At 35.6% G+C, this 25978-nt stretch overlaps 1 protein-coding gene and 3 non-coding genes across 4 annotated transcripts; all 4 read right to left on the reverse strand.

Moving 5' to 3' along the window:
- Positions 1–4769: 4769 nt before the first annotated feature.
- Positions 4770–4913, reverse strand: LOC121988238. The gene has a single exon (XR_006113973.1). It is a non-coding gene; the product is annotated as a small nucleolar RNA snoR74 (small nucleolar RNA).
- A 183-nt stretch (positions 4914–5096) lies between these two features.
- On the reverse strand, positions 5097–5180 carry LOC121988228. The gene has a single exon (XR_006113963.1). It is a non-coding gene; the product is annotated as a small nucleolar RNA Z102/R77 (small nucleolar RNA).
- Positions 5181–5247: 67 nt separating this feature from the next.
- Positions 5248–5349, reverse strand: LOC121988227. Its single transcript, XR_006113962.1, has one exon. It is a non-coding gene; the product is annotated as a small nucleolar RNA Z101 (small nucleolar RNA).
- A 1290-nt stretch (positions 5350–6639) lies between these two features.
- LOC121987700 (ABSCISIC ACID-INSENSITIVE 5-like protein 3) lies at positions 6640–9170 on the reverse strand. Its single transcript, XM_042541436.1, has 4 exons — positions 8998–9170; positions 8196–8905; positions 8047–8118; positions 6640–6836 (listed from the first exon to the last, which is right to left on the reverse strand). The coding sequence occupies exons 2-4, from the start codon at positions 8877–8879 to the stop codon at positions 6756–6758; spliced, it is 837 nt and encodes a 278-aa protein (XP_042397370.1). The 5' UTR covers positions 8880–8905; positions 8998–9170; the 3' UTR covers positions 6640–6755.
- Between the last annotated feature and the right edge of the window lie 16808 nt (positions 9171–25978).

Below are 25978 nucleotides of genomic sequence, written 5' to 3' on the forward strand. Positions count from 1 at the left end.
TACATTAGTGATGGTATATCGAAATTATCAAAAATTATTTTTTATACTGTATATCAAAATTATATTGATACCGTACTAAATATACTAAAATTTTGATATAGTTAAATTTCATACTTTTTAGGAAAAAATTTTGGTATTAGTATAATGTACCAAAAACTTTAAGATAAATATTATACTGATATCAAAAATTTCAGTATAGTTGGTATATCATAACATCGATATGATTTAATATATTTCTGATAGATGTGGTACATCAAAAATTTAGATATTTTTACACCTCTAATCTACATCATAACATGTTTATCACATGAATATATGAATATCATGTAATCATTTTAATGAAAACGAATTCATGTATAATAAAATTTGAATTTTTGTGCTAAATCAGATTAAAAAACATTAAATTTAAGAATAACTTTGAAAATTTTGTTAATTATATATTAACCTTGTATTTCCATTTTTATGCTTTTCTTTATTAAAATTTCTATTTAATTATATTTTATAACTTTTTATTATATAACATAGATTTAATATTGAATATAATTTATTTGCAGGGCAAATTTTTCATAATATTTAATAAGGGGCTATCACTCACTAATTTGTTTACTAAAACAGACCTTTGTAATTGAGAATAATTAAAACATACTTATAAGGCTTTTGTATTAGTTAATAACAGTTATTGGTGTTAAAATCAATGTATAGTGGTATTAATGCTAATGTAACTTTGAAGTTAGGACCGTAAACAAGTTGAGCTGAGTCGAGCCGAGCTTTAGGGTGTTCAAGCTTGTTTGATAAGGTAACCAAGCCGAGCCGAGCCGAGCCGAGCCGAGCTTAAAATGAACCAAACTTTTAAAATGAGTGTTCAAGCTTAGCTTGGTTTATTTTTTATGAGCTTGAGGATGGTTCATTTAGATGTTATCAAGCTCTCAATTTAAGCTTGTTTGATTGTTTCAAACTTTTAGTTGTTTGATTGGTTATTGAACTTGATAATTTAAATTTATTTATTTATTTTATTTTATTTTATTATTTATTTAGTATATTGAAAAAAGTTTTATTAATGAATATGGTTCATGAGTATTGTTCACGAACGTTGTTCACGAACGTTGTTCACGAACATTGTTCACGAACATTGACGAACTGAACACATATGTGTTCAAGCTTGTTTGTTTAGCTTAACGAGTTGTTTCAGCTTGTTTGTTTAGTTAATTTTATGTATATTAAACGAACATAAACAAGCTCTTACCAAGTCAAACACCAAATTTGTTCACGAACGCTTGATTCATTTACAGCCCTATTTGAAGTAATCAAATGCGTTCAAAATTTCTGTTTATAAAAATAATAATAATAAAATAAGATTTTATTTATAAAAAATCTCACGGTGCATGCCCTAGGTGAGTTTATTTAAAAAAAATAAAAAATAAATAAAAACTAACAAATAAAATTAAATTTCTGGTATATTTTTTATAAGGTTAAAATAAAAAAAAAAAAGTAAATGGCTAGTTAAAGGTTAGTAGATTAATAACGACTATTTTAATTAAAAAATAAAATAAAATAAAATTTCATCTATAAATATTTATCATCTTATATAACTTATTTCAATTTTTATAAAAAATGGTGCTTAATTTATATTTTTTACTATTTTCTAAAAAAATAGGTAGAATTTTTTAGAAAAATAGAAAATATCAAAAAGTCATTTTCTATTTTTAAAAAATACGCGTCTTCCAAAAAATGAAAATGAAAAACACATAAACCAAACGCACCCTAAATCCCTTTAAAAAATTTCTTTCTATTATTTTCCTCTGAAATAAATGAAAATAACCGAGTTTTTAGAATTTTTTTAGAAAATGCTTCTTTCTAAAATTCACAAATTCTACTAAATTATCCATATTTTCTATATCCATCAAATTATTTATATAACCAATACATATGATTCATATTTACCAAATTATCCATATAATCCATATACATAAAATTGTTCATCTAATCCACATGCAACAAGTATATCTTTTACGAAAATTATTTTATATAATAAATATATTTTAAAATAATATTATTATTTATTTTACATAATAATCATTTAAATTATGTAAATAAAATTAAAATTATATTTATTTAATGTAAAATAAAAATAAAAAAAATAATAAGTGAACAATGAAACCCACAAATAATGAGTGTTAATGTTAAAATGAATATGAAATAATGAACATATTAATATAATATGTATGTGGCATATGAATCCTAAAATAATGAATGTTAATGTTAAAATAAATATGAAAGAATAAAAGTAATATAATGTATATGTAATATATGGATCCCATATTTTTTTGTTGAAGTGATGAATGTCATATCAATCACCAAGGCATGTGCCCTAATAATTATTATATAAATAAAAATGTCTCTCTTTTTTAGGATATCCTTGATTTACAAAGCACAAAACTATTACAACAGAAGTAATTATGGTAAATTTTTTATTTAAATGTTCATTTGAACATAAAATATTAATATTTTATTTAATTTTTTACAATTTAAAAAAATTGATATAAAATGGGACTCAAGATAATTTACAAATAGACTCACCACCATCAAATTATTCAACAAAATGAAAGTTTATAATAATCAAAATCAATAATTTTGAGTATAAGCTAAAATGATCAATAAAATGGTTTGCATGTGCCTAAACAATGGACATAAAATACAGAAACTCTAAATGTATCCTTTGGTGAATGAGAATGAATTGTTTCTATGTTTTTGTTTCTTGCAATTGATCCAATGAATTGAAGCACTTCCAAGAGGTTCTTGAATGGTTTTGCTACCCCGACTGCAAATATGTAGGCGCACATCAGTCCAAGGGTTTGAGAAATTTCAGATGAAAATTCACAGTTCAGATCTTCTGTCCCCATTTCTCTCTGTCCCCATGTTCCACTGTCGATTGGACGGACCATATTACATATCAATACATCATGACATCTTTAAGATGTGTGCAGTATCCTCGTGATGTACAAGACATCCTTGAGATGTAATCTGGCCCGTCCGATCAACAGTGGGACACGAGGACAGAGAAAAATGGAGACAGAGGATCTAAATTCAAAAATTCATGGCAAACGGGCGGATTTAGGACCGGAGCGGTCACAACCTCCCCAAAAGTTTTTAATACTAAATATATAATTTTTTTTTAATCTCTTAGTATATATATTTTTTGGCCCCTTTAAAGAAAAATATGTACATTTTGTCCAATGGTAGGTTTTCTTTTTTTAACGAACATCCTGAGTTTGAATTCTCTGGACGACTATATTTCAATTTTTTTTCTCCTCTATTTTTCACATTTCAACTCAATAAATATTATGCATATTTGAAAGTTTGGTAAGGTCATTATTATAAAGTACAGCATAAATTAGGTTTTGGATGGTCCAAGTCCCCTGCTTTCCAGACGAGGCCAGTCAACACTTACTTGATCATTGCCAAATATCCATTCTTATTTGATGCGCAAGATCAGCAGAGTTGTTAGCTCGATCTGATTCCTTTGAGCAGTTAATGAGCAAGTGGAGTGAATTGTGCTTATAAAATGCTACTAACTTTGACTCCTAATGGGGCAATTAACCACAGCATGCAGTCAAATCCATCAAATGCAAGTGAAGACTCAAAATGGTGTTGGTAGGTTCAATTTGATTGGAATGTGAGCGGGCAACCTACGACAAGTGATCCGAACACAAATGATTTTATACATGATTTGTGTTCAGAATGATTCGCCCACAAATCGTAGTGTTATGGTATGTGAATCTAAAAGAATATTATAAATATAATTTAATATTATAATTTTGACAAATTTAGTTTTCCTATTATATAAATATAACTCATTTATATCGATGCTATAAAAATAAAAAATTATATGTTAACTTGCTAATTGTAAAAATTAAAACAATATTCATTTTTATAAATAGAATAATAGTTATGATTACAATAATAATAATGAGTTACAACTATTATATTTTTATCAAAATTATTAATACATAATTTAATTTATTATTATTTTGTATATTATAAATGGTATTGATTAAAAAAATGCTATGGAAACTTAACTATTGATAATGAGTCTTAAAAAGACTATATACAATAAATCATTAATAATAGTGAGAGTTTGATGTAGAAAATAAATACAAAGCAAAACAAATAAATCAATTTCTTATCTATGTTCTCATCCTTATCCTCCCTTGTTCTTTTAACTTTCCTCTTCCTTTTAGCTTGTACAATTGGTATTATGACATAAATTGATTAGTTTATTACCAATGCTGCTTTAATTTGTCTGCGGTATCTCATCCTACTAAACACCTATTACATATGTGGACCTATAAGCTAATACCTCCTTGTGGATGTACTGTATTGGATGCAAGCCCAAGAACCGATGATTTTCTTAAGCTATTTAAGTATGAAAAATGAGAATTGAAGCACAAGAACTAATAACTGCTTAGGTATGAGAATGGAGAATTGTGTGATGGAATCTAAAATAATATAGCCTGTGCTCTAAGTAATAGAGCGTTTGAAAAATAAGTATTGTACAAATTGTATTTTCATTGGTTTCTTGTTGCAATATGGGAGAACCTGTCAATTTTGGGAAGCAAACCTAAATAATCTTGATGGATTTGTTAAAAATCCTATTATGGTGGTATGTGTGTGTGTTTGCCAGTAAGGTTTCACTTAGTTATTTCTAACAAACGAAGGAGAAGGGGATCCATTGTTTATTTCAAATAAATTTAGAGCAAGAAGTAGCAAAGGAATGTTCCATTGTTTATTGAACCATCTTTCAAGGAAAAATAAAATTCTAAGACAGTTCAGCCAGTAACAATGAACACAATATTCCTAAAGCTTTTCGAGAAGCTTGTTATGAGTGAGGAAAAAAAACAAGCTCATGAATGTATAGTTAGGCTTACAGCAGTTTTTGTTCTAGACGTCCCCATTGAGATATATCCTTAATCACAGTGAAAAAACAGACCTAGAGAGAAAAAAAAAAGTAGAATTCGTAAAGTGTATAGCTTGAAATTTATCTCACAATTATAATTTGTTCATTAAATTCAAAAGGAAAAATGAATGACGAAGAGCAGAGGCGATCAGATAGAGCTAATACAGGTGTAGCCATCATATCGGCTATCAAACCAATAGGGAAATAATCCATCATCATCTCATCCCAATTCATAGAACATGTTGGAAACCGTTTAGGAAATCAGAAACCAGGAGAGACAAAAGATGAAAGAAATTGGGCATCAGATCTCCAAGGTGATACGATAGGTAACATCACGAATACAAGCTTCAGATGCAAATTACCCATTAAAAACGATAAATCATCATCTGCCCACTCACCAATATATAAAGTAATAGAATAGGTTGAAGAACAGTGAAAAATGAAACCAATACCGAGGAAGAGATCTGAAACTATACGTCTATCGACAAGAACAGCAAGGAGATAGCCTGGCGCTGGGCGCTGCTTGCAGTCTTGCAGCCGATAGTCGACGTCGATCTTTGGCTTTGGAGACGGGAGCGCAAGAGGCGATCTAGAATATATAGAGGGTAGAGAATTAGGGTTCGAGTTCCGTCAAATTGGGATTGTATGGGCCGTCGGCCCGAATCACATCACGCCTCATCGCAGGCCTTGGCCCAACCGACCGCCTCTTGGCGTTGAAGTTCTAGTTTAATAATGTTTAGATTTATTTATTTATTAAATAGAACTTAAATTTTTATCGATTTCAATTGATAATATTATTTTTATAATTTAGATAAGATATGAATTTGATGGAGGATATATTAAGTTTTAAAATTTTAACATATTATAAACTTGAAGATAGTAAAAATATATAAGTTACTACATTTTTATATATTTAATAAAAATAAAATTTTAATAAGTTAATAAATTATTGAAATAAATATAAATAATTTTTTATTAAATTGAACACAAACTTATTCACTCATCGACAATCTTAGTTCTACGAATGCCCTTCGAGTCATTCGATCAAAACACTTTACCATTAGTTTATAATTAGAAATTTTATTTTATAATTTATAATTTAAAAAAAATAAAATTATCAAAATAAAAACGTCTATCACATAATATATTTCTAATAGATTTGAATACATTAAAAAAATATATCTAAAAATTTGTTTTATATTTCTTTTAAACTTCTATTTTTTAAAAAAAAATAAAACAATGTATCATTATTTGCTGTTGGTGGATGTTATAACAACTATTTTTTCTATGATTTAGGTGTCTAGACGACGTTCCTTCTAGTTGTCTAAATTCAAATTATAATTTATGCACAGCTCAAAATTTGAGCTCTAAAATATTTATCCTAGCTTCCACGGGTTCAACTGATGTGGTAAGTGAGTTGGTAGTACTAACATCAAGTCGTAGGTTCGATTCAGGGCTGGCAAGGAATAATACTCCTACATTTGACCCTGCCACCCCACTTGCTTCAATAGTTACCGTGATTTATCTCCTTTGTGTTGGCTGTGAGGTCGGCTGGCAGGAGGCTTGGGGATAGGGGTTATCATCTAAAATATTTATCCCATAACAACTACTGTGGCATTAGTTGGTCCCCAAGTAGAAATATTTTATAGCAAAATGGAACCAAACCTCAAAGAAGCAAGATCAAATTGCCACAATCTAACATTTCAAGCCAGTTCTTAACTGATTCAACATGTAAGCCAGTCGTCTCGAATCTCGATACAAGTTCAATAAGCTAAATCATGCAAATCCTTCCCAGAACAGATCAGAAAGGTGTCGAATTTGTTCGACGTAGTTGTTGCTTCGGGTCAGGCAGCGGAATATGGTGGATCATGACATCCAACTCCTGTGCCAATTTAGAAACAAGATTAGCTTCACACAAGATTAGCTTCAATAATAAATCATCTAGATATGAACATGAATACCATTTTCTGCAAGAATTTCACATTGCGATAGAAGTCTCGGCAATTGATTCACTATAGATAGAACTACTAGTATCAAACTGATATCCCCTAAAGTGTGTTGCGTGAAGTCTTCGTGTTCATTGATCAATGAAATTACTCAGTAACCTTCTATTGATTTGTGCCACTTCTATCCCCAAAGTGTAGCATGGTAGTGGAGTCTGATTCGATCATCTAGGACTTCTCGTGTTCTTAGTTGGAGGGGAGATTACCGGATATTAGGGTCTACTCCCATTTGGCATCACTCTCTTCCATATTTTCTATACTGTCTTACTGATTTAGTGTTCCATGATGCTTCCTCCACCTAGTGACCACTCCGTTCTCCCTTGCGATCACCAACACCTCCGGTCTATTCTACGCAACAATCTACTTCGATAGACATCAATGGTATCTGTGATCCTATTTTTAGTGCTTTACTCTACGAAAATAATATTCTTTTTGTTTTTGGTGTCATTGTTTATAGGTATGCATTTTTACCCAATTTGAGAAGTGATATATTGTTAAGTGCTTATACAATGGTGGTTCTTATAAGCTAATTATTCTACATCAACTATAAGCACCTCTCAACCACAACCTGGCCACACTTTCTGCGACCTCGCATCAACCCCTGATCGATCACATCGATACCCGAGAATTAATCCTTGCCTCCTCCTCAAGTATTGGCATCAACAACCATGAATAAAGTTCCCATCTCTGTGCCCTGTAGATCACTAGCAAGCACCAACAAATCCTCTTAACCACCACATCCTACTCCAATTGCAGAGTCCATGAGCACTGCTAACACACCCAAACCTCTCCAACCATGTGAGTCATTCATAGATCATTCGAGTTAGGTGACAATCCAAATTCTATGGTTCTGGACATTGCGTTGTATCCCATCATCCCCAGGTAGGAAAAGATCATTCTAAACTATACAAGAGCAGTCTTACCCTGCCGTGCAAGAGGGTCATTCTAAACTATATGCTCAGTAAAAACTAAAGATACTTTCAAACATCTCCAATTTATGAGTTAAAGGAAATAGATCATTTAGTAACTAATTCCATTCAGATTCAGGTACGACAACTTTTCCAAAAAATAAATGGAAAGATTACTTACATTGTTCTTCCTCAACCTTTGATTTTCTTCTTCGAGTCTGGAAACCTTGTTCTCCAATTCATTGGTGTAAGCCTGTGTGCGAAAATAGGGGAAACAGATGAAGGAATGAGTATGCAGAAGTTGAACGATCTGTAGTTTTGAGGTCTTGCCTGCTTCCTAGCTCGAGAACGGGCAGCTGACTCCCGGTTCTTGATCATTCTCTTCTGCCTTCGCTCCACCGTCTTCTTGGCCGAATCTTCTAAGTGCCCCCTTTTCCGCCTCGGCGTTTGTGGATTAAACGGCGAGGAATTGGCTCCTCCGCCTTCGTGATACGCGGTCTCCGATATGTTCCCGGCGGCTGCAGCAAGTGGCTGGGGCGCAGGCTGGTGGGTGACGCTCTTCTGCTGCTTCTGTTTCTGCTTCTGCTGCTTCCGGCGCCGCGGATGGCAGTGGTGCAGCCAGTGAGGCGTCGGCCCGAAGGTAATCTGATACCCGCCGCCCTCATTCGGTGCATCTCCGACAACTCCGGCCCTGCACAGGAAGTCTTCGAGGGTCATCTCCCCCAGACTCGGGTGCTGCTGCCTCTCCTGCTCTTTCCCTCGCTGGATCTGCCGCCACACCTCGTCCACCGTCTTCTTGCTCAGGGCGCCTGCGTCGGCCGCCGGGGAGCGGCCGTCCTCTCCGGCGGGGAACACGCTTCGGAGGAGGTCCTGGAGGTTCATGCCGGGCAAGGGCTCTCCGAGGTGGTTCTGGACTTGGCTGAGGGTGAGGTTGTACACCGAGCCCTGCCCGCTCAAGCTCTGCGATTGAACCTCTTTCTCCGCTTTGTCCACGCCCTGAGCCGCCATTGCCATGCCAACTCGTTCCAACAGCTCGATTCCTGCAGGTACAGCGGATCAAAAGAAAAAACACTACTGACTGCCATTTCGGCAAAATCCACAAGCAACTCAAGGAAGCACGAACGTGGGACACCTGATCGAAACAAATCAGAATCTAGCAGCAGCAGCAGCACGAACAGCCGCCATCATCTCATTGGACCGTCACACCGCGACTTGGCAGGTTCTAAATGTGCAAGCTGGTGAAGAGAGCCCCGAGAAAGAGCAAGTGTTGGTTCTTGGCTTATTTATAGGTGGACTGGACTAGTGGACTGGACTGGGAGCACACCTCAGACGACTCGTGCCTTCTTTCCATTGGCATATCCAATGATAACATGAAACAGAAGAACAAGTTCCTGTTCTGTTCAGTTGGTCATTCCACAATTGATCAGCACAGCCATGGAAGTGAGAAGACCCGAGTATTACATTGCTATACGATCAGAATTAAGCACAGCTTCTAATGTGCTACAGGATGTCGCCGCACGAGTCTGAACGATACTAGATAGCCGAACCGAGAAGATTCCTTGAACATGTCGACTTCCTGAGAGCCAGAGCCCACGTGTCTAAGCAGCCCGAGTCAAGGCCGGACCTGAGCACAGTCCCAAGAGTCAACAAGGGCCGTACCTGAGTTTTCGTAAGCCTAAGTCGAAGTTTCAAAATTAGACCCCTGTAATTAATTTTTCTTAATCAAAAGTATTCTTCATTAAGACCTATAAAATACAAAGCAAAATATTAATTTAAAATTGTATATACAATATATGTAATTTAGTTAAACAATAATAAATTATAGATATTACCAATACTCATTTAAATATAACACGTCTTGTCATTTTTGATGCAAAAATATCAATTAAGCATGAGTAATCAAGATATTCCACAATTTTCTTCTCAATTGATAGCATGGCCAGCACGTTTAATCTTTCTTGTGACATAGTTGATCGAAGATAATTTTTGATCAATTTCAACTTCGATAAACTTCTTTCGGCAGTTGCAACTGTAACTAGTATAGTCAACAAAATTCTGTAAGCAATATAAGCATTCGGATAACAACCATCCACATCTTTGAGATGATTCAACACGTCTATTGCTCTTTTTGCTTCTGTTGATGCTCATTTTGGAAGAGTTTGCTTCGTCTTCTGGTAGGTACTAGGCTATTAGAGCTATTCCGACGATTTCCTTAGTTTTAGATTCTTCTGATGATGACTTGGTGTCCATCGAGTAATTGGATTCGACTTCTTTTGGTTCTTCATGGAGCTTCAATAACTTTTCCCAAAGTTCTTTTGCACTTTGGTAGTCGCTAATTTTGTCGAGATATTCAACAGATAGTACACTTAAAAGATAAATTCAGTCTTACCATTTGACGTAAAATCGTCACCCCGCTTTTTGGTCCAGAGGCATTTTTCGATTTCTTCTCCGTTCGTGTTCTTCGGTGCTTCATAATCATATTTCATTATTAATAAAATATTAAAATCTATTTTGAGAAATACCTCCATTCGTCACTTCCAAAACGTGAACTCCCCCTTGAACGTTGGTGGATAGATACTAGCTTCGACCATTTCTTGTTTGCTTCAGTCGGCGGTTAGTCCTTCTGAAGCGACCTGGCTCTGATACCACTTATTGGTCAGGTGGCCCGGCTGGAGAGGGTTGAGTTGCCTGAAACAATAAAATGTCTTTCTCGATCTTCCAACTTAGGTTAGCAGCAATAGAAAATAAAATAATACAGAAATAAAAACTTAAATAAAATCAATAAAATGCACCAGAATTTATTTGGTTACAACCTACCTGGTTGTTAATTCAAGCTAAATGGAAGATCTTAAAAGTCTCCTTCACTAAAAGCGGAGAAGCCTTTTACACCCGTTAATAGCTCAGACTAGTGTTAGGAAATTAATACAGAAGTTATTATATTTTTCCTAGGTCCAGGGGTCCTTTTATAGCCACTGGAAAAACTTATATTTAGGCTGAAGGCATCTTCTATAGGGTTGGAAGGCGCCTCCAGCGAGGCAAAGGATAAAACTTTATCCTTTCCGCCAACGACTAGATTGCCTAGTCGAAGGCGCCTTTCATGGGCATGGAAGGCGCCTTCCATGGTCGGGCAGCTCCATAGCTCCATTCTAACTCTTCCACTACTCCGGTCGCCTAGGTGATTTCGGCCAATCGAAATAAGGCTCACCCGGGCCTAATTTTGGCCTTCTCCTCGAGCAGGCTTCCGCTTTGACTTCTCATCCCTCAAACGTCGTGCATATCCTTCTCATCCACCGTCGTACTCTTTCGCAGCGTCTCATCCCTCGGACGCACCGAGCTCGTCAGCTCTTTCCCGTGTCGTCCTTCTCGCTAGTCACGTCTTTTGCTCGATTTCCTGTGCTCCTAAATTCCTGCACACTTAGACACAGGGATCAGAATATAACAGGACATAATCTAACTTATTTAATCATACCAAAAACAACCTTGAGGTTCTAACAGTAATTAGATCAATTTCAAGTATAGTAGGTTTTTATAGTGCCCCAGAATCAAAATATACCCCGAGTTATCAACTAGAAGGCATTCCAACAGTGCTCAAAAGATTTTTAAAATTTCAAACTTTGAGATAATTAGTATGGACCCATAACTTCTTGTATGTGTCTCAGAACTAGGATTTCACACCATCAATACTGTTGCTACACTACTATCTTTTTCTACATGTTAATTTTCTTTCAAAAATTTAAATTCTCAAGGTCCATCAAACAATTTCAGTCAAAATCCATTGATGGATCTAGCAAACTCTGATTTGATTCATTCCAAATCCAGTAAAATTTTTCATTGCCCTAGAGCCCGAATTTACCTCGAGTTATCAGTTTGAAGGCATTCCCAACAATACTCAAAAGTTTTTATGTTTTAGAATTTTATTTTGATATTCAAATAACAACACTATAGTAGCGTTGATCAGCATCATCGTTTTGTGAGATCAATAGTTCATATTTGTTCTGATATTTGAATAATAAATATAGTGGCACTAATCTTTAGAAATAAACACCACCATTTGTGAGATCAACAGATTTCATTGGTTTTTATTTCCGAATAACATCATCACTGTGATACTAATCCTTAGAAACTAGCACAAAGTTGGTGTTGGTTCTAAGAAATCAGCATCAAGATAGTGATGATTTAATCAAAATAACACCAAAGTAATTTATTTTATTTTATCTATTTATTTTTTAATTTTTTAAATTTTATTCCTTTTTTCCCCTTGTAATTAGCTATCTAAAAAAATAGTAATTTTTATTTTTTTACTTTTATTAATGTCCATTTAATTTTATAATTTTTTATTAATCTTCGTTTGTATTTTTAATTTTTTATTAAAATTATAAAAAAAGTTAAAAATATATGGATAAATTTAGGAGGTGATCATAGAAGGAGGTTTTTAGGGTCATGACTCTTCTATGAATTCTTAATGAAATAATACAAGTTTTTTATTAGGTTCGATTCCATTTTGTTTTCTTAGATTTAAAAAATAACAACAATTTTTCTCTAATTTAAGGCAGACAGACGGAAGGTTACGATCAAAAAACAAGTGTGTCTTTGGCAATTCTAAAACTAGGATGTATCTTTTGAGAATTACATAACTTTAAAAGTGCATCAATTGTAGCTCCCTTTTCCCCACGGGACTACATTTCCTATATTATGCACTGTCATAAAGCAAACGCCAATCTTTTGATTTCAAAAGCCATTGCACTGAATTCGCCAGCATCACTTTTTAATTCTCATGCCAGTTCAGCTGCTTTTGAGCAAAAGCTGATCAGGCCCAGCACTTGGGAGTTCTTCTAAGATTATCAAGTCATTTCAGATTTCAATTAATTAATCTGCTCCATCCCAATGAATGAACTCATGGTCAATGCCCCCACATATCTTTTGTTTTTCCAATAAATTAAATTAAAAGGACCTGTTGGCTGTTGCCCACACACATTCCTAAGTATCTTCTCTGGTGTGCATGAATGTGCTCTTAAACTATCGTATCAATCTCTTTGGTTTCCATGTCCTCGTGTTACCGTCTAATTGACTGCATTCGCACAGCCTGATGGGATGTGAATGTTGCTTGCATTGTAAGAGATCTATGAGGATTTGTTTAACTGTCTCTCTACGTATATTAAGCGGCAATTTATCAAAGGGTGCACTTGAAAATCTGAATCTATCAAAAGGCGTACATTATTTTGGTATTTACCAAAGAGCACACTTTTTTAAAAGCATTTCCTATTTTACCCTCATGATAATTTAACTTTTTCTATTGTTTTTCTTTTCTTCATTATATTTCTCTCACTTCTCTCTCTCTTCTGTCGGCAGAATATAGGAATAACATTAGTCAATCTTTAATCACATTTTAATACATTTGAAGAAGCCAAAATAAATAATAGACACCATATTTGGACTCCTTGCAATTTTAGAAATCCACAGGAACTTAAATGGGTGCAATCAGAGCTTTCTAGGTCGATCAGTGGATTTCGGTCAAAACCCACTGATGGACCTAGAGAGCTCCGATTGCACTCATTTCAGTTTCTATGGATTTCTAAAATTACAAGGAGTTCAAATATGGTGTACATTATTTATTTTGACTTTTTATAGATGTTAGCAAGCAAAATCAAAGAATCGACATAAAAGTTGGGCCTGATATGATTCCATATCAGGCCCAATGTGGCTTTTTTGCCGATTCTTTGATTTTGCTTGTTAACATCTATAAAAAGTCAAAATAAATAATGGACACCATATTTGAACTCCTTGCAATTTTAGAAATCCATAGAAACTGAAATGGGTGCAATCGGAGCTCTCTAGGTCCATCAGTGAGTTTTGACCGAAACCCACTGATCGATCTAGAAAGCTCCGATTGCACCCATTTCAGTTTCTATGAATTTCTAAAATTATAAGGAGTGAAATGATGACCAGAGGTTTTGAAAAACCCTAAATCTCTCTTTCTTTCTTTTTCTTTTTTTTTTGTTTAGGCATGATATGAAGAGATATCATGCCACGTTGGGCCTGATATCTCTTCATATCAGGCCCAATGTGGGCCTGATATCTCCCATATCAGGCCCAATGTGGGCCTGATATGGGAGATATCGGGCTTAGATACAACAAAAAAAAAATAAAGAGAGATTTAGGTTTTTCAAAACCTCTGTCCACCACTAATAAATAATGGACACCATATTTTCACTCCTTGTAATTTTAGAATTCATAGAAACTGAAATGGAGAGCTTTAAGTCGATCGGTGGGTTTGCCAAAACCCACCGATGGACCTGAAAGTCGGATCGACCCATTTCGGTTTATGGATTTCTAAAATCGCAAGAAGTTCAAATATGGTGTCCATTATTTATTTTAGCTTTATAGATAACAAGCAAAATCAAAGAATCGGCATAAAGTCCACGTTGGGCACGATGGAATCATATCGGGCCCGTTGTCGATTGAGTTCATATCGGCCCATGTGGGCTTTACCGATTCTTTGATTTTGCTTGTTAACATATAAAAGTCAAAATAAATAATGAACACCATATTTGAACTCCTTGCATTATCAGAAATTGAGTGAAATCTGACTACTCTAAGTCCATCGGTGGGTTTGGCCAAAATCGATCTCAGATTGCACCCATTTCAGTTTCTATGAATTTCTAAAATTACAAGGAGTGAAAATATGGTGTCCATTATTATTTTTGGCACTCCTAGTGGTAGACAGAGGTTTTGAAAAACCCTAAATCTCTCTTTCTTTCTTTTTTTCTTTTTTTTTTTTGTTTAGGCTTGATATGAAGAGATATCATGCCCACGTTGGGTCTGATATCTCCCCATATCAGGCCCAATGTGGGCCTGATATGAGAGATATCAAGCCTAGTAACAACAAAAAATAAAAAAAATAAAAAGAAATAAAGAGAGATTTAGGGTTTTCAAAACCTCTGGCCCAACACTAGGAATGCCAAAAATAATAATGGACATCATATTTTCACTCCTTGTAATTTTAGAAATTCATAGAAACTGAAATGGGTGTAATCGGAGCTTTCTAGATCGATCAGTGGGTTTCGGTCAAAACCCACTGATGGACCTAAAGAGCTCCGATTGCACCCATTTTAGTTTCTATGGATTTCTAAAATTGCAAGGAGTTCAAATATGGTGTTCATTATTTATTTTGACTTTTTATATATGTTAACAAGCAAAAATCAAAGAATCAGTAAAAAAGTCCACATTTGGCCTAATATAGACTCAAATCAGGCCCAACGTGGGCTTTTATGTCGATTCTTTGATTTTACTTGTTAACATCTATAAAAAGCCAAAATAAATAATGGACACCATATTTGAACTTCTTGCAATTTTAGAAATCCATAGAAACTGAAATGGGTCCAATCGGAGCTCTCTAGGTCCATCAGTGGGTTTTGACCGAAACCCACTGATCGACCTAGAAAGCTCCGATTGTACCCATTTCAGTTTCTATGAATTTCTATAATTACAAGGAGTGAAAATATGGTGTCCATTATTATTTTTGGCACTCCTAGTGGTGGACCAGAGGTTTTGAAAATCCTAAATCTCTCTTTATTTTTTATTTTTATTTTTATTTATTTTTTTTGTTGTATCTAGGCCTGATATCTCCCATATCAGGCCCACATTGGGCCTGATATGGGGAGATATCAGGCCCACATTGGGCCTGATATGAAGAGATATCATGCCCAACGTGGGCATGATATCTCTTCATATCATGCCTAAACAAAAAGAAAGGAAAAAAAAAAGAGATTTAGGGTTTTCAAAACCTCTGTTCCACCATTAGGAATGTGGACATCATATTTTCACTCCTTGTAATTTTATAAATTCATAGAATCTAAAATGGGTGCAATCGGAGCTCTCTCGGTGTTTCGATCAAAACCCACTAATGGACCCAGAGAGCTCCGATTGCACTCCCGTGGATTTCTAAAATTGCAAGGAGTTCAAATATGGTGTCCATTATTTATTTTGGCTTTTTATAGATGTTAACAAGTAAAATCAAAGAATCGGCAAAAAAACCCACATTGGGCCTGATATGGACTCAAATCAGGCCCAACGTGGGCCTGATATGGAATGATATCAGGCCCACGTTGGGCCTGATATGATTCCATATCAGGCCCAACGTGGGCTTTTATGCCGATTCTTTGATTTTAATTGTTAACATCTATAAAAAGGCAAAAAAAATAATGTACACCATATTTGAACTCCTTGTAATTTTAGAAATCCATAGAAACTAAAATGAGTGCAATCGGAGCTCTCTAGGTCCATCAGTGAGTTTTGACCGAAACCCACTGATCGACCTAGAAAGCTCCGATTGCACCCATTTAAGTTCCTGTGGATTTCTAAAATTGCAAGGAGTCTAAATCTGGTGTCCATTATTTATTTTGGCTTCTTCAAATGTATTAAAATGTGATTAAAGATTGACTAATGTTATTCATATATTCTGTCGACAGAGGAGAGAGAAATGCTTTTAAAAAAGTGCGCTCTTTGGTAAATACCAAAGTAGTGTACGCCTTTTGGTAAATTCAGATTTTCAAGTGCGCCTTTTGATAAATTGCCGAAGCGTTAGAAATACAGTTAGGTCAGGTGGCACGTCTAATACAAGCTGTCATAGTACTGATGCTAAACCACCCTCGATCATGTTCTTTGTGTATATGTAATTGAATTGTTTGTCTCATATTTTTTGCTAAATGCTCGTGGAGGACTTATTATTATTTTTTCTATAATAATTGAGGTTTTTAATTATTCGAAACTGATTAATTCAGAAGGTGGTCTATTCGGTCATATAGAAATTTTGTACCGATTATCAGGAAAAACTCAAAAAGTGTTTATTGTTTATGTTCAAGACCATTCAGCAACCAACCTCCACAATCGGTCAATCATTGTAGGCGGCCATATTCCACTTCGGTCCTAGAACCGTTGGTCGCAAACACGACCACTCTGTGAGATGGAGGTAGGCCGCCCTTCCTCTAATTTTTTTTCTCCAAAATAGAATATGTATATTGAACCGTGATGTTTTTAAGTATCAACCAAGCGTCTCATAACAATATAACATATTCTTAATTTGAACTCAAATTGAATTATGCCTTATATTTGAAGATAATTTTAAAGATAATTTAATAGTTTTGGCTATAATTAACTTTTAGATGCTTGAATTTTGAAAATATTTTTTTTTCTTCTTCTGAAACTACTAAATAACCCTAAATTTAGTTAATTTTAAAAATTAATCTTGTGTTCGTTTTTCTTAAAACCTTTAGAATTCTGATGTGTTTTTATTATTATTATTTTTGATGTTTGGGTCTTTTAGAACCGTCTAGTAGTTTTGTTTAAAACAACAAAATGTCTCTAAATCCGTCCAATCTTAACTAATCTTGCGTTATGTTTTCGAAGCCTTTTTTTTTTTTTTAGTTTTTTTTTTTGAAATACACATGAATCCATATAATTAAAAAAAATAATAAACAAGATAACATTGAATTGAGATATCGATGACCCAGAAGTCCAACATTCCACAGTTACATATCTCATTTGGAAAAAATAATCTCTACAAATCAACAAATGCGAACTGCCGATGTCCGAGTGAAACTTGACATCCTTTTGCTCCACCATAGCCTCCAGAGCAAAAATTCATATAATAGTTTTACTTAAAAAGTGCTAAACGGTTCTAATCAAATCTGATATACCGGACTACCTGTTCAATTGATTGTTCGTGCCTACACAACCATATCTCCGCGTGGGAGGATATGCCTTAGAAACTACATGAGATTTCAACCGTGCATTTATTTTGAGAACATTTTTGATCGAAAACATCTCCATAACAGATCACACAAGAATTCAAAGGTTCACTCATTTTGAGAACATCTCCAACTAAAAAAATCCTCGTAGCAAATTACACAGGACTCCAATCATGTTCTTACTTTAGAAATATCTGATCGGAAACATTCCCGTAATAAATCATACAAGACTTTAGAGATTTATTCACTTTGAAAATATCCTTGACTGAGATCATTCCCATAGTAAATTAAACGAAATTCTTGTAGAAATTGACGTCAAACAAAAAAAAGTAGCCGTCTTGATTTAATCAATCCCAAAAAGTGATTAAAAATAAATAGTACTTATATCGTTAATTATAAAAAAATCTAACCCCTAAATTTAAAAAAAATAAAAGACTAAATTATCCTATGTCTATAAACAAATAATTCCAATAAAATTATATAATCTAACAATTCTAACCGTACACTTACTTAGGGAACATCCACAACCTGAAACATTCGCATAACAAGTCACACGCTAGGAACATTCCCACAACAACGCGCTCACATCACTAGAACATGCTTGATCGAAAATACCCCTACCGAGCCAAACCGCTCTGATCCTGATCTCGGGCCACCACTGACAGTTGCAGCTCTGACACAAGGATGCTAACAACTTCCATTGATAGGAAAGCTGGCGGCATATGGGACTTGTGGCAAAGGTACAATGCCAATGCTATTGTCGCTGGTACTGGACATGCCTCCATCGATTGAGTTGGTCTCGAGCTAATGTGACAGCCTATGTAGACAACAACCCTCACTAGTATAAAAGGACGGGTGAACACCGACAAAGGTGAGCTCTATCATGTGGCAGCCTACGTAGACAACAACCCTCACTAGTATAAAGGATAGGTGAACACCGACAAAAGTGAGCTCTATCTCATATTGACGTGCAAACACAGAGGCCACTAGATTGACAAATCAATAAAGGCTCCACCTAGGGGGGAGGGGGTTGCCCCCCTCCCTCTCAATTTTGAAGTATAAAAAGTGTATGAGGTATACGAATAGGGAAGGAGGGTGAAAGAGGCAAATGAAAGACAACGATATGGTCACCTCCCCTCAACATAAATATATGCATTTCAGCCCCTCGATATAAAATTCCTGATTCTGATCTGACTCCACCGGTAAAGAATCCATGAAGATAAGAGGAGGTGCTGCACCACTAACAAAATCAAATTTTGAAAGTAAGCAAGATGTTCCTTAGATCTTTGAACTCCTATTAAAGTTTTATTTTTGATGTTTGAAATTTAGGAGGTTGTCTCATCTAACAAATTGTCTTGTATTTTGTTTCTTAGATTATTTGGAAGTTTGTTATGTGTTTTTTTTTTTAGTTTGATTTTTATAAGACATTTAGAAAATTTTCTAAAACTAATACATCGATTATTCTTGGAATTCCTAAAGATGTATTATGTTTATATTTTTTAAATTTGAGTTATGAAAAGTCATTTTATAATTTTATCAAAATTTACTAAATAGCCCTAAATTTTTTTGTGATTTTTTTTAAAGTTTGAGTTCCCAAAGTGTTCTAGAAAATTTGCCAACAAGTTAAATTTAATAAAGAAGAATTATGTTGTGTTTTTCAAAGTCTTTCAAGCCTTGTTGTATTTTTATTTTTTATTTATTCATGAGTGCTATATGACAATTTAACAATTTCGTTTAAAATTACTAAATGAATTTAAAGACTACTAATCCTTTTTTTTTTAAAAAAAAAAAAGTTAATTCATGCATGATTCCATATATTGTTTACATGCGGATTTATTAAGATCTAATTAAAAGGACATCCCACATATTTTTAGAGAAAAAAATAAAAAAATACATTCTTTATTTTTATTATCATAAGAACATCTGAAATCATGAATAACTTTGAGCAAAGATGCTTTAACACGGAGCAGTTAAAGCAACTTTGAGCTAAATAATTTTGAATAATGATTTTATATTATAGCACTTTTAGATCAAAATAATTTTAAAAATTTGATCAATTTAATAAAGTAAATTATTTTTAATTAAATTAAAGTAACTTTAATTAATATCCAAACAAGTTTAAATAATTATTTAATAATTTTAATCGAAATTACTAATAAATAAAAAGCTATTTTTACGACTTCTCTCCGTCCGAAGTTGGCAAGTGGCAACTAGAACAACACAAATGCAAGATAATAAAAATGAAAACAATGAACTACTGTTGGAAATGGTGAGGGGGCACGCCTAGACCTGACCACGGTTCGGAACCGACGGTTCGACGGTTCGGAACCGCCGGTTCGACGGTTCCATGCAGGTCGACCCTTAACCTTAACCGCCCAAGACGGTTACGGTTCACGGTTCAGAACCACCGGTTCACGGTTCGTCACGGTTCGTCACGGTTCAAGATTAATATGTTAATAAAAATTAAAAATTAAAAATTAAACATTAAACATTAAAAATTAGAAATTAAAATTTATTAAAAAAAGGGCTTGCACTTATTTAAGTTGCCTACGTATCCCTTTAGGGAATCAAAGCCCACGTAGTTCTTTTACATTTTTATCCTTTTACATTTTTATTCACTTCCATTTCCTGTTCCTGTCGTATTTGTTCCTTCAGTATCAAAATCTTCAACTTCGTCATCTGAAAGTTGCATTCCTTGGATTCTTTTCTCCGCTCTGGTCCAATCGTCCAGTAATGCTTGGGCTTCCAATGAGTCAGGAGACAAAGTTGATCGTCGTTCATCTAATATGTTGCTGCCGGCACTGAACGTCTGCTCCACAGCAACAGTTGACACTGGACAAGCTAAAATTTCTTTTGCGATCACGGAGAGAACGGGAAAGCTTTGAGCCTTCTGTGACCACCACTTTAAGATATCGAAGTTTTCGCTATCTGCTTCATTAAAATCAAAAGAAGTCGTAAAATAATTCTCAAGTTCCTGTGTGGAACTTGAGGATCCTCGTGGACGTTTTGTCCGTTCTTTTAATAAGAGTTGTGCTTTTGTAAGTTTTAAATTACTACTAGTAGTTTGTTGAATTTCAGAAATATTAATTTGTGTTCCATATTTTGCATATATTGATTATAAATATCATATAAATAAATTCTAACATTATATATAATATTAACTGGATCAGGGAAGAAGAATCTTTAATTGGAATTAAAGCATCATAATATAAAGTTAACATTTCTTGTAAAACTTCTAATTTAAATCTAGGATCTAAAGCAAATGCAATTAAATAAATTTCAGGAATTAAATAAAAATATTTTTCCCATTTAGTTTTCATAGCTAAGATGCAAGGAGATAAAGATTCATTATTAATATGTTCATTTAAAACTAATACTATATTAGAAAAATTTTCTAAAACTAATTGAGCGGGTAATAAACACGGAAAGTTGTTGGTTGCATCATTAAATACTTTTAAAATTTCACAAATACTACTACAAATATTCCATTGTTGTGAAAATAAATATATATTAGCATTAGTGTTTTGTGCAAAAAATGAACATAATAATTCTTTATATTGAAATGAATCTTGTAATAATTGGTATGTTGAATTCCAACGTGTTGGTACATCACGTGGAAATTTTTAGGTCTCATTCCATTAATTTTACAAAACCTACCCCATTGTTTCATTATAGATGGATGAGACCATAAATAAGAAATTGCAATTCTAATTGGTTTAATATAACTTTCTAAAATTTTTAAACCATCTTGAACACATAAATTTAAAACATGGCATACACAACGAATATGAAAAATAAACCTCCAATAATAGGTTGACAAACAAATTTTAGATCATCTATACAAGCGGTATTAGAACTAGCATTATCTAATGATATTGAAAATATTTTATGAGTTAAATCATATTCTTCTAAAATTAAACATAATAATTATGCGATATTATGAGCATTATGTGATTCATCAAAAACTCTATAAGCTAATAATCTTTTGGAGATTCCAAGAGTTATCGATCCAATGGCAAGTCACACCCATATACGAATGTGTTTGCCAATGATCACTCCAAATATCGGAACATAAAGAAACTTTATTATCTAATTTACTAAATTCATCAATTAAATTCTTTTTTCCTTGTTTTACTAATTTTTTAATTGTACAAGTAAGTGTAATTCTAGGAACACGTTTAGCACATGGATTAAGAGATTCTTTACAAAAATCTTCAAATGTGCATTTAGATCCAAAACTAAAAGAAAGATGTTCTACGGAAACAAATTTAGCTAATGATTCTCTTAAGTTATTATCTGAATATAAAACTAGAATCAGTACTACCGCTAGTTGAAGAAAATCTTGATAATTGTGTTTGAGAACAGTCGAGTCCATATTCCGTCGGGTGCTTCGTTTCTACATATCATTTCAATGACCCATAGCCGCCGCCGGCTTGGAATTTGTAGGAAGCATTGTAGTGCTTACATTTTGCACGTATTTCTCCCGATGGAAGAGTGACCTTCTCAAAATGTTTAGTGAAAATAGAAGAATTTAGAGGAGGAAGTTCCCGAACCTTAGAAGTATTTGCATCGGTACTTCCTTGTGTTTTGGGTGTCGGATTCGGAAGATGCTCGATCTCATCATCGGTGGATTGAATGTTGGGGTCCTCCTCCCGCGGATTCATTATTTGCTTTCCCTTCCGAGCTCGAGATGATGCACCTCCGCGGCCTCCTTCCATTGTAATTGAAAATTGGAAACGAAAGCGTGTAGAGATTAGAGAATACGAAAATGAGATTAAGAGTAGAGAAGATGTGTGTGAAAAATGATGAAATAAGCTCTCTATTTATAGAGTTTTGATAGTAACGGACACTAAATCATAGCCATTGATCAAAAAACGGTCAAATGATCCTAACCGTTGAAAAAAAATACCTAAAAAACCCTCCCAACGGCTATGAACCGGCGGTTCCAACGGCTATGAACCTCCGGTTAACCGGCGGTTCAAGCCGTTTTAAAAAAAAAAATTGCGGCTGAACCGCCGGTTCAACCCGCCGGTTAACCGGCGGTTCGCCGGTTTTTACACCCAATGAACCGGAACCGGCCCGGCAACTTGCCGGGCCGGTTCCGGTTCGACCCGGCGAACCGGGTCAACGGGCAACCGGCCCGTTGACCCGGTTACGGGCCCGGGCCGGATCCGGGCCAGACCCGGCCCGGGGTCGGGTCTAGGCACGCCCAGTGTCACTGAAAGAATTGCCTCGAGTAGATTTAATCCCTGAACTCTCACCTTCCGGTGCATGAAAGGTAGGAGATGCTCTCGAGTAGAACAACGGTAAGATTCTCAAATACTTTCTTTTATGTTATATATATATATATATATATAGAGGTAAAAAGTTACTCATGCTTTCAGATTTACTGATAGTTGATCTGTGAGATCGAGCTGTTCATTTTCAGGATTGATTAAAGACATATGATTATAATGATGATGATAATTCAAAAAGGAGGCTCCTCTGCCTCCCCTCAAATGATTAACTCTTTAAATGATGGGACGGACTGCTTAGGTAGTGTTCTAACCTCATTCATCACATAATATACATGAGTTTAAATTATTTGTAATGTTGGACCGTCCATTAAAACTCATACATATTTTTTAAATTTATCTTAATTATTGATGAAAAATTTATATGAGATCAAACTGATCACCTTCAGCTTTCTTAATCCAAACTTTGTAAGCCTTTTAATCAAGCTACAAAATCCCGATCAAAAGAACAAAATTTGAAATATCAAAAGGGTATTCTTTTTTATTTATCATCAAAAGAATGTTCGTAGCTACTATAATATGTGATGCGATGATGAAAAGAGGCTCATCATTATGTTAAAATAGAAGAAAAGTAATAGACGTGGAGATCAAAGTCAAAATAGTTAAAGGTCCAGGCCCATGAAGCAAACCAATTAAATCGAGCGGCGGCCTCGTCTGTCCGGACGGGCATGACAACCTGATCGACCCTAGTTGTGCTCGAACGACCACTCTAGGAAAGCCCAAGATTAAGGCTAATAGTCAAGCAGCAACTCCCCGATACCACTACCCCCGAGCGGGAGGCATATCCGGTCGGACAAAGGGTAGCACTCCGACAACAGTACGTCCGACCAGGAAGCAGAACAATAATTCCTTGTATTACGTCTGGACAGGGACTACTCGGCCGAGCAACTGTCGGTCGGCCACGTATTGGCCTACTGACTACCTCATCATATCCTTTTGAGAGTTTGTGCCGTTGACAGCAGAGCATGTCTAGTAGGTAAATCATACTTTAGAAACTTCTAGGCTGTCACATCAGAAAGTTGCATAGCTGCTTAAGGAATGATGTCAGGGATATTTTTTGACTTGTTTTTTTTCCTAAGATGCTAAAAAATGTGCCTACGCTTTGAGATGCGTGCACGAATATTATAGTGACAGTAAAAAAGGAGGTTCTCATCTACAAGCGAAGGTATGCGCAACTTCGTTTTCTACACACTTTTGCTATAGTTCTCCATTTTTCTACTCATCAGAAACTAACTTGAGCATTAGAGGGTTATAGCTGGGAACCCCCTCCCGGCTTGGCACTAGTGCCTCCTATATTGCAGGTTTACGTGGAGTCTTTGTTGCATCAAACTTCCATCGACATCCCCAATTTGTCATCATCTTCATTTTTAGACAGGATCACATTTGGCGCCATCTGTGTGAATCTTTACCTGAATCTGAAGAGTGAAGATGGAGGATGCTGGACGACTTACTACGGTAACACTAACGCAAGAAGACTTGGAGTTGCTAATACAAGCCTGAGTGGCAAAGATGATGGAGCAGTAGCAGATAGCGGTCGGCCATCGAGTGGACAACACCCCCTGCATCATGAACAAGCCAACACATTGAACCTAGAGCCCAAGCAGAAGATTAGGCCGGTCGAAAGCAAAGTAACAAGCCGACCGATGTCTCTCGAGACTCTCCGAATGCACCCATCCCTTACCATTGTGCGTTGTTCCTCACGCCGTCAAAAGAGCAGGGAAGAGCAAAGCAGACACCCATCTCCTCGTCAAATGACGTGCTCGTCCAAGATGAGTGAAAAGGTAAAGCACCTTGGCTTGATATCTCTACTGAGCAGATTAACCGACAGTTCTCCCAAGAGATCCTCGACGACCAACTGCCACGCCATTACAGGCCTTTAACGATCAGGGAATACATGGAGGCAACTGACTTGAAGATCACCTTATCAAATTTATAATGTGACAACGCTCCACCAGTATACCGATAGAGTCAAGTGTCGTGTATTCCTCACCATGCTCTCCGAATTAGTGTAGAGGTGGTACAAGAGGCTGCCGATCGGATCCATCCATAGCTTCAAAGATTTCCTATTGGCATTCTTACAACACTTTGCAAGCAGTCATTGCCATCAAAAGACAAATGTCAACCTATTACGGTCAAGCAAGGGTCTAAGGAAGCACTGCATGTTGGGACCGATGTGCCCGCTAGAGGGGGGTGAATAGCGTCTCGTCGCGCGCTCGTCGATTGCGTCTTGATGATATGCAGCGGAAAGAAAGACACAACAAACCAAAACGCTAACACCGAGGGTTTACTTGATATCCAGCTCAAGAAGAGGTGACTAATCCAATGATCCACACACCGACTCACTCCTCCACTATGAAATACTCCTTCTCAGTCGCAGCCGAAGGCGAAAAAGCCTCGTACAAACACACACAACACTACAACACTCACACAAGAAGAAAATACAATAATACAACTGAAATACACCCTTCTTCTTGCTTACTTGTTGGTTGTTGTGGTTGCCTCTTGAATCTTAGAGATGCACTCCAAGAACCCTCAAGAATTGGCAAGAATCTCAGAGAAGATCGCTGGTGAAAATCGCAGAAAACCGCAGGAGAAGATCACAAAGATCCGCGGAGAAAACGCTCCGTCAAGGCTTTAAACAATGCTCCCAATCGATCCAATTCATCCCCAATTGATTGCCACATCAGCACCGCTCCATCGCAACCGTCCATCACCTGCATCCTACCCAACGGTCGAATCCCAATCGATTAACCGATCGATTGGGAACATCTGAATCGATCGGTGGATCGATTCAAAAGCTTTCTGTGTTCTCGCGATCGCGCGAGAACACCCCTGCCCAATCGATCGACCGATCGATTGACAGCTCCTAATCAATCGCCCGATCTATTGGGAAAGCTTCTGTGCTTGTGATTTTACATCCCAATCGATCGACTGATCGATTGGGCCTACCCACAATCGCAGCACACTCCAATCGATCCACTGATCGTTTGGACTCTGGTTCAATCGATCGCCCGATCGATTGACCAGCCTGAACTTGACTCAAACTCAAGTCCAAATTCCCAAACCCAACTCC

Source organism: Zingiber officinale, chromosome 5B (genome assembly GCF_018446385.1).
Source record: "Zingiber officinale cultivar Zhangliang chromosome 5B, Zo_v1.1, whole genome shotgun sequence".
Lineage (NCBI taxonomy): Eukaryota > Viridiplantae > Streptophyta > Magnoliopsida > Zingiberales > Zingiberaceae > Zingiber > Zingiber officinale.

Excerpts from the sequence above, each read along its gene's own strand:
- LOC121987700 (XM_042541436.1), bottom strand. The coding sequence starts at position 8,879 with ATGGCAATGGCGGCTCAGGGCGTGGACAAAGCGGAGAAAGAGGTTCAA. Across the intron at positions 8,119-8,195 it reads GTTCTCGAGCTAGGAAGCAG|GCTTACACCAATGAATTGGA; the intron begins GCAAGACCTCAA and ends TTTCGCACACAG. Across the intron at positions 6,837-8,046 it reads AAAGGTTGAGGAAGAACAAT|GAGTTGGATGTCATGATCCA; the intron begins GTAAGTAATCTT and ends AAATTGGCACAG.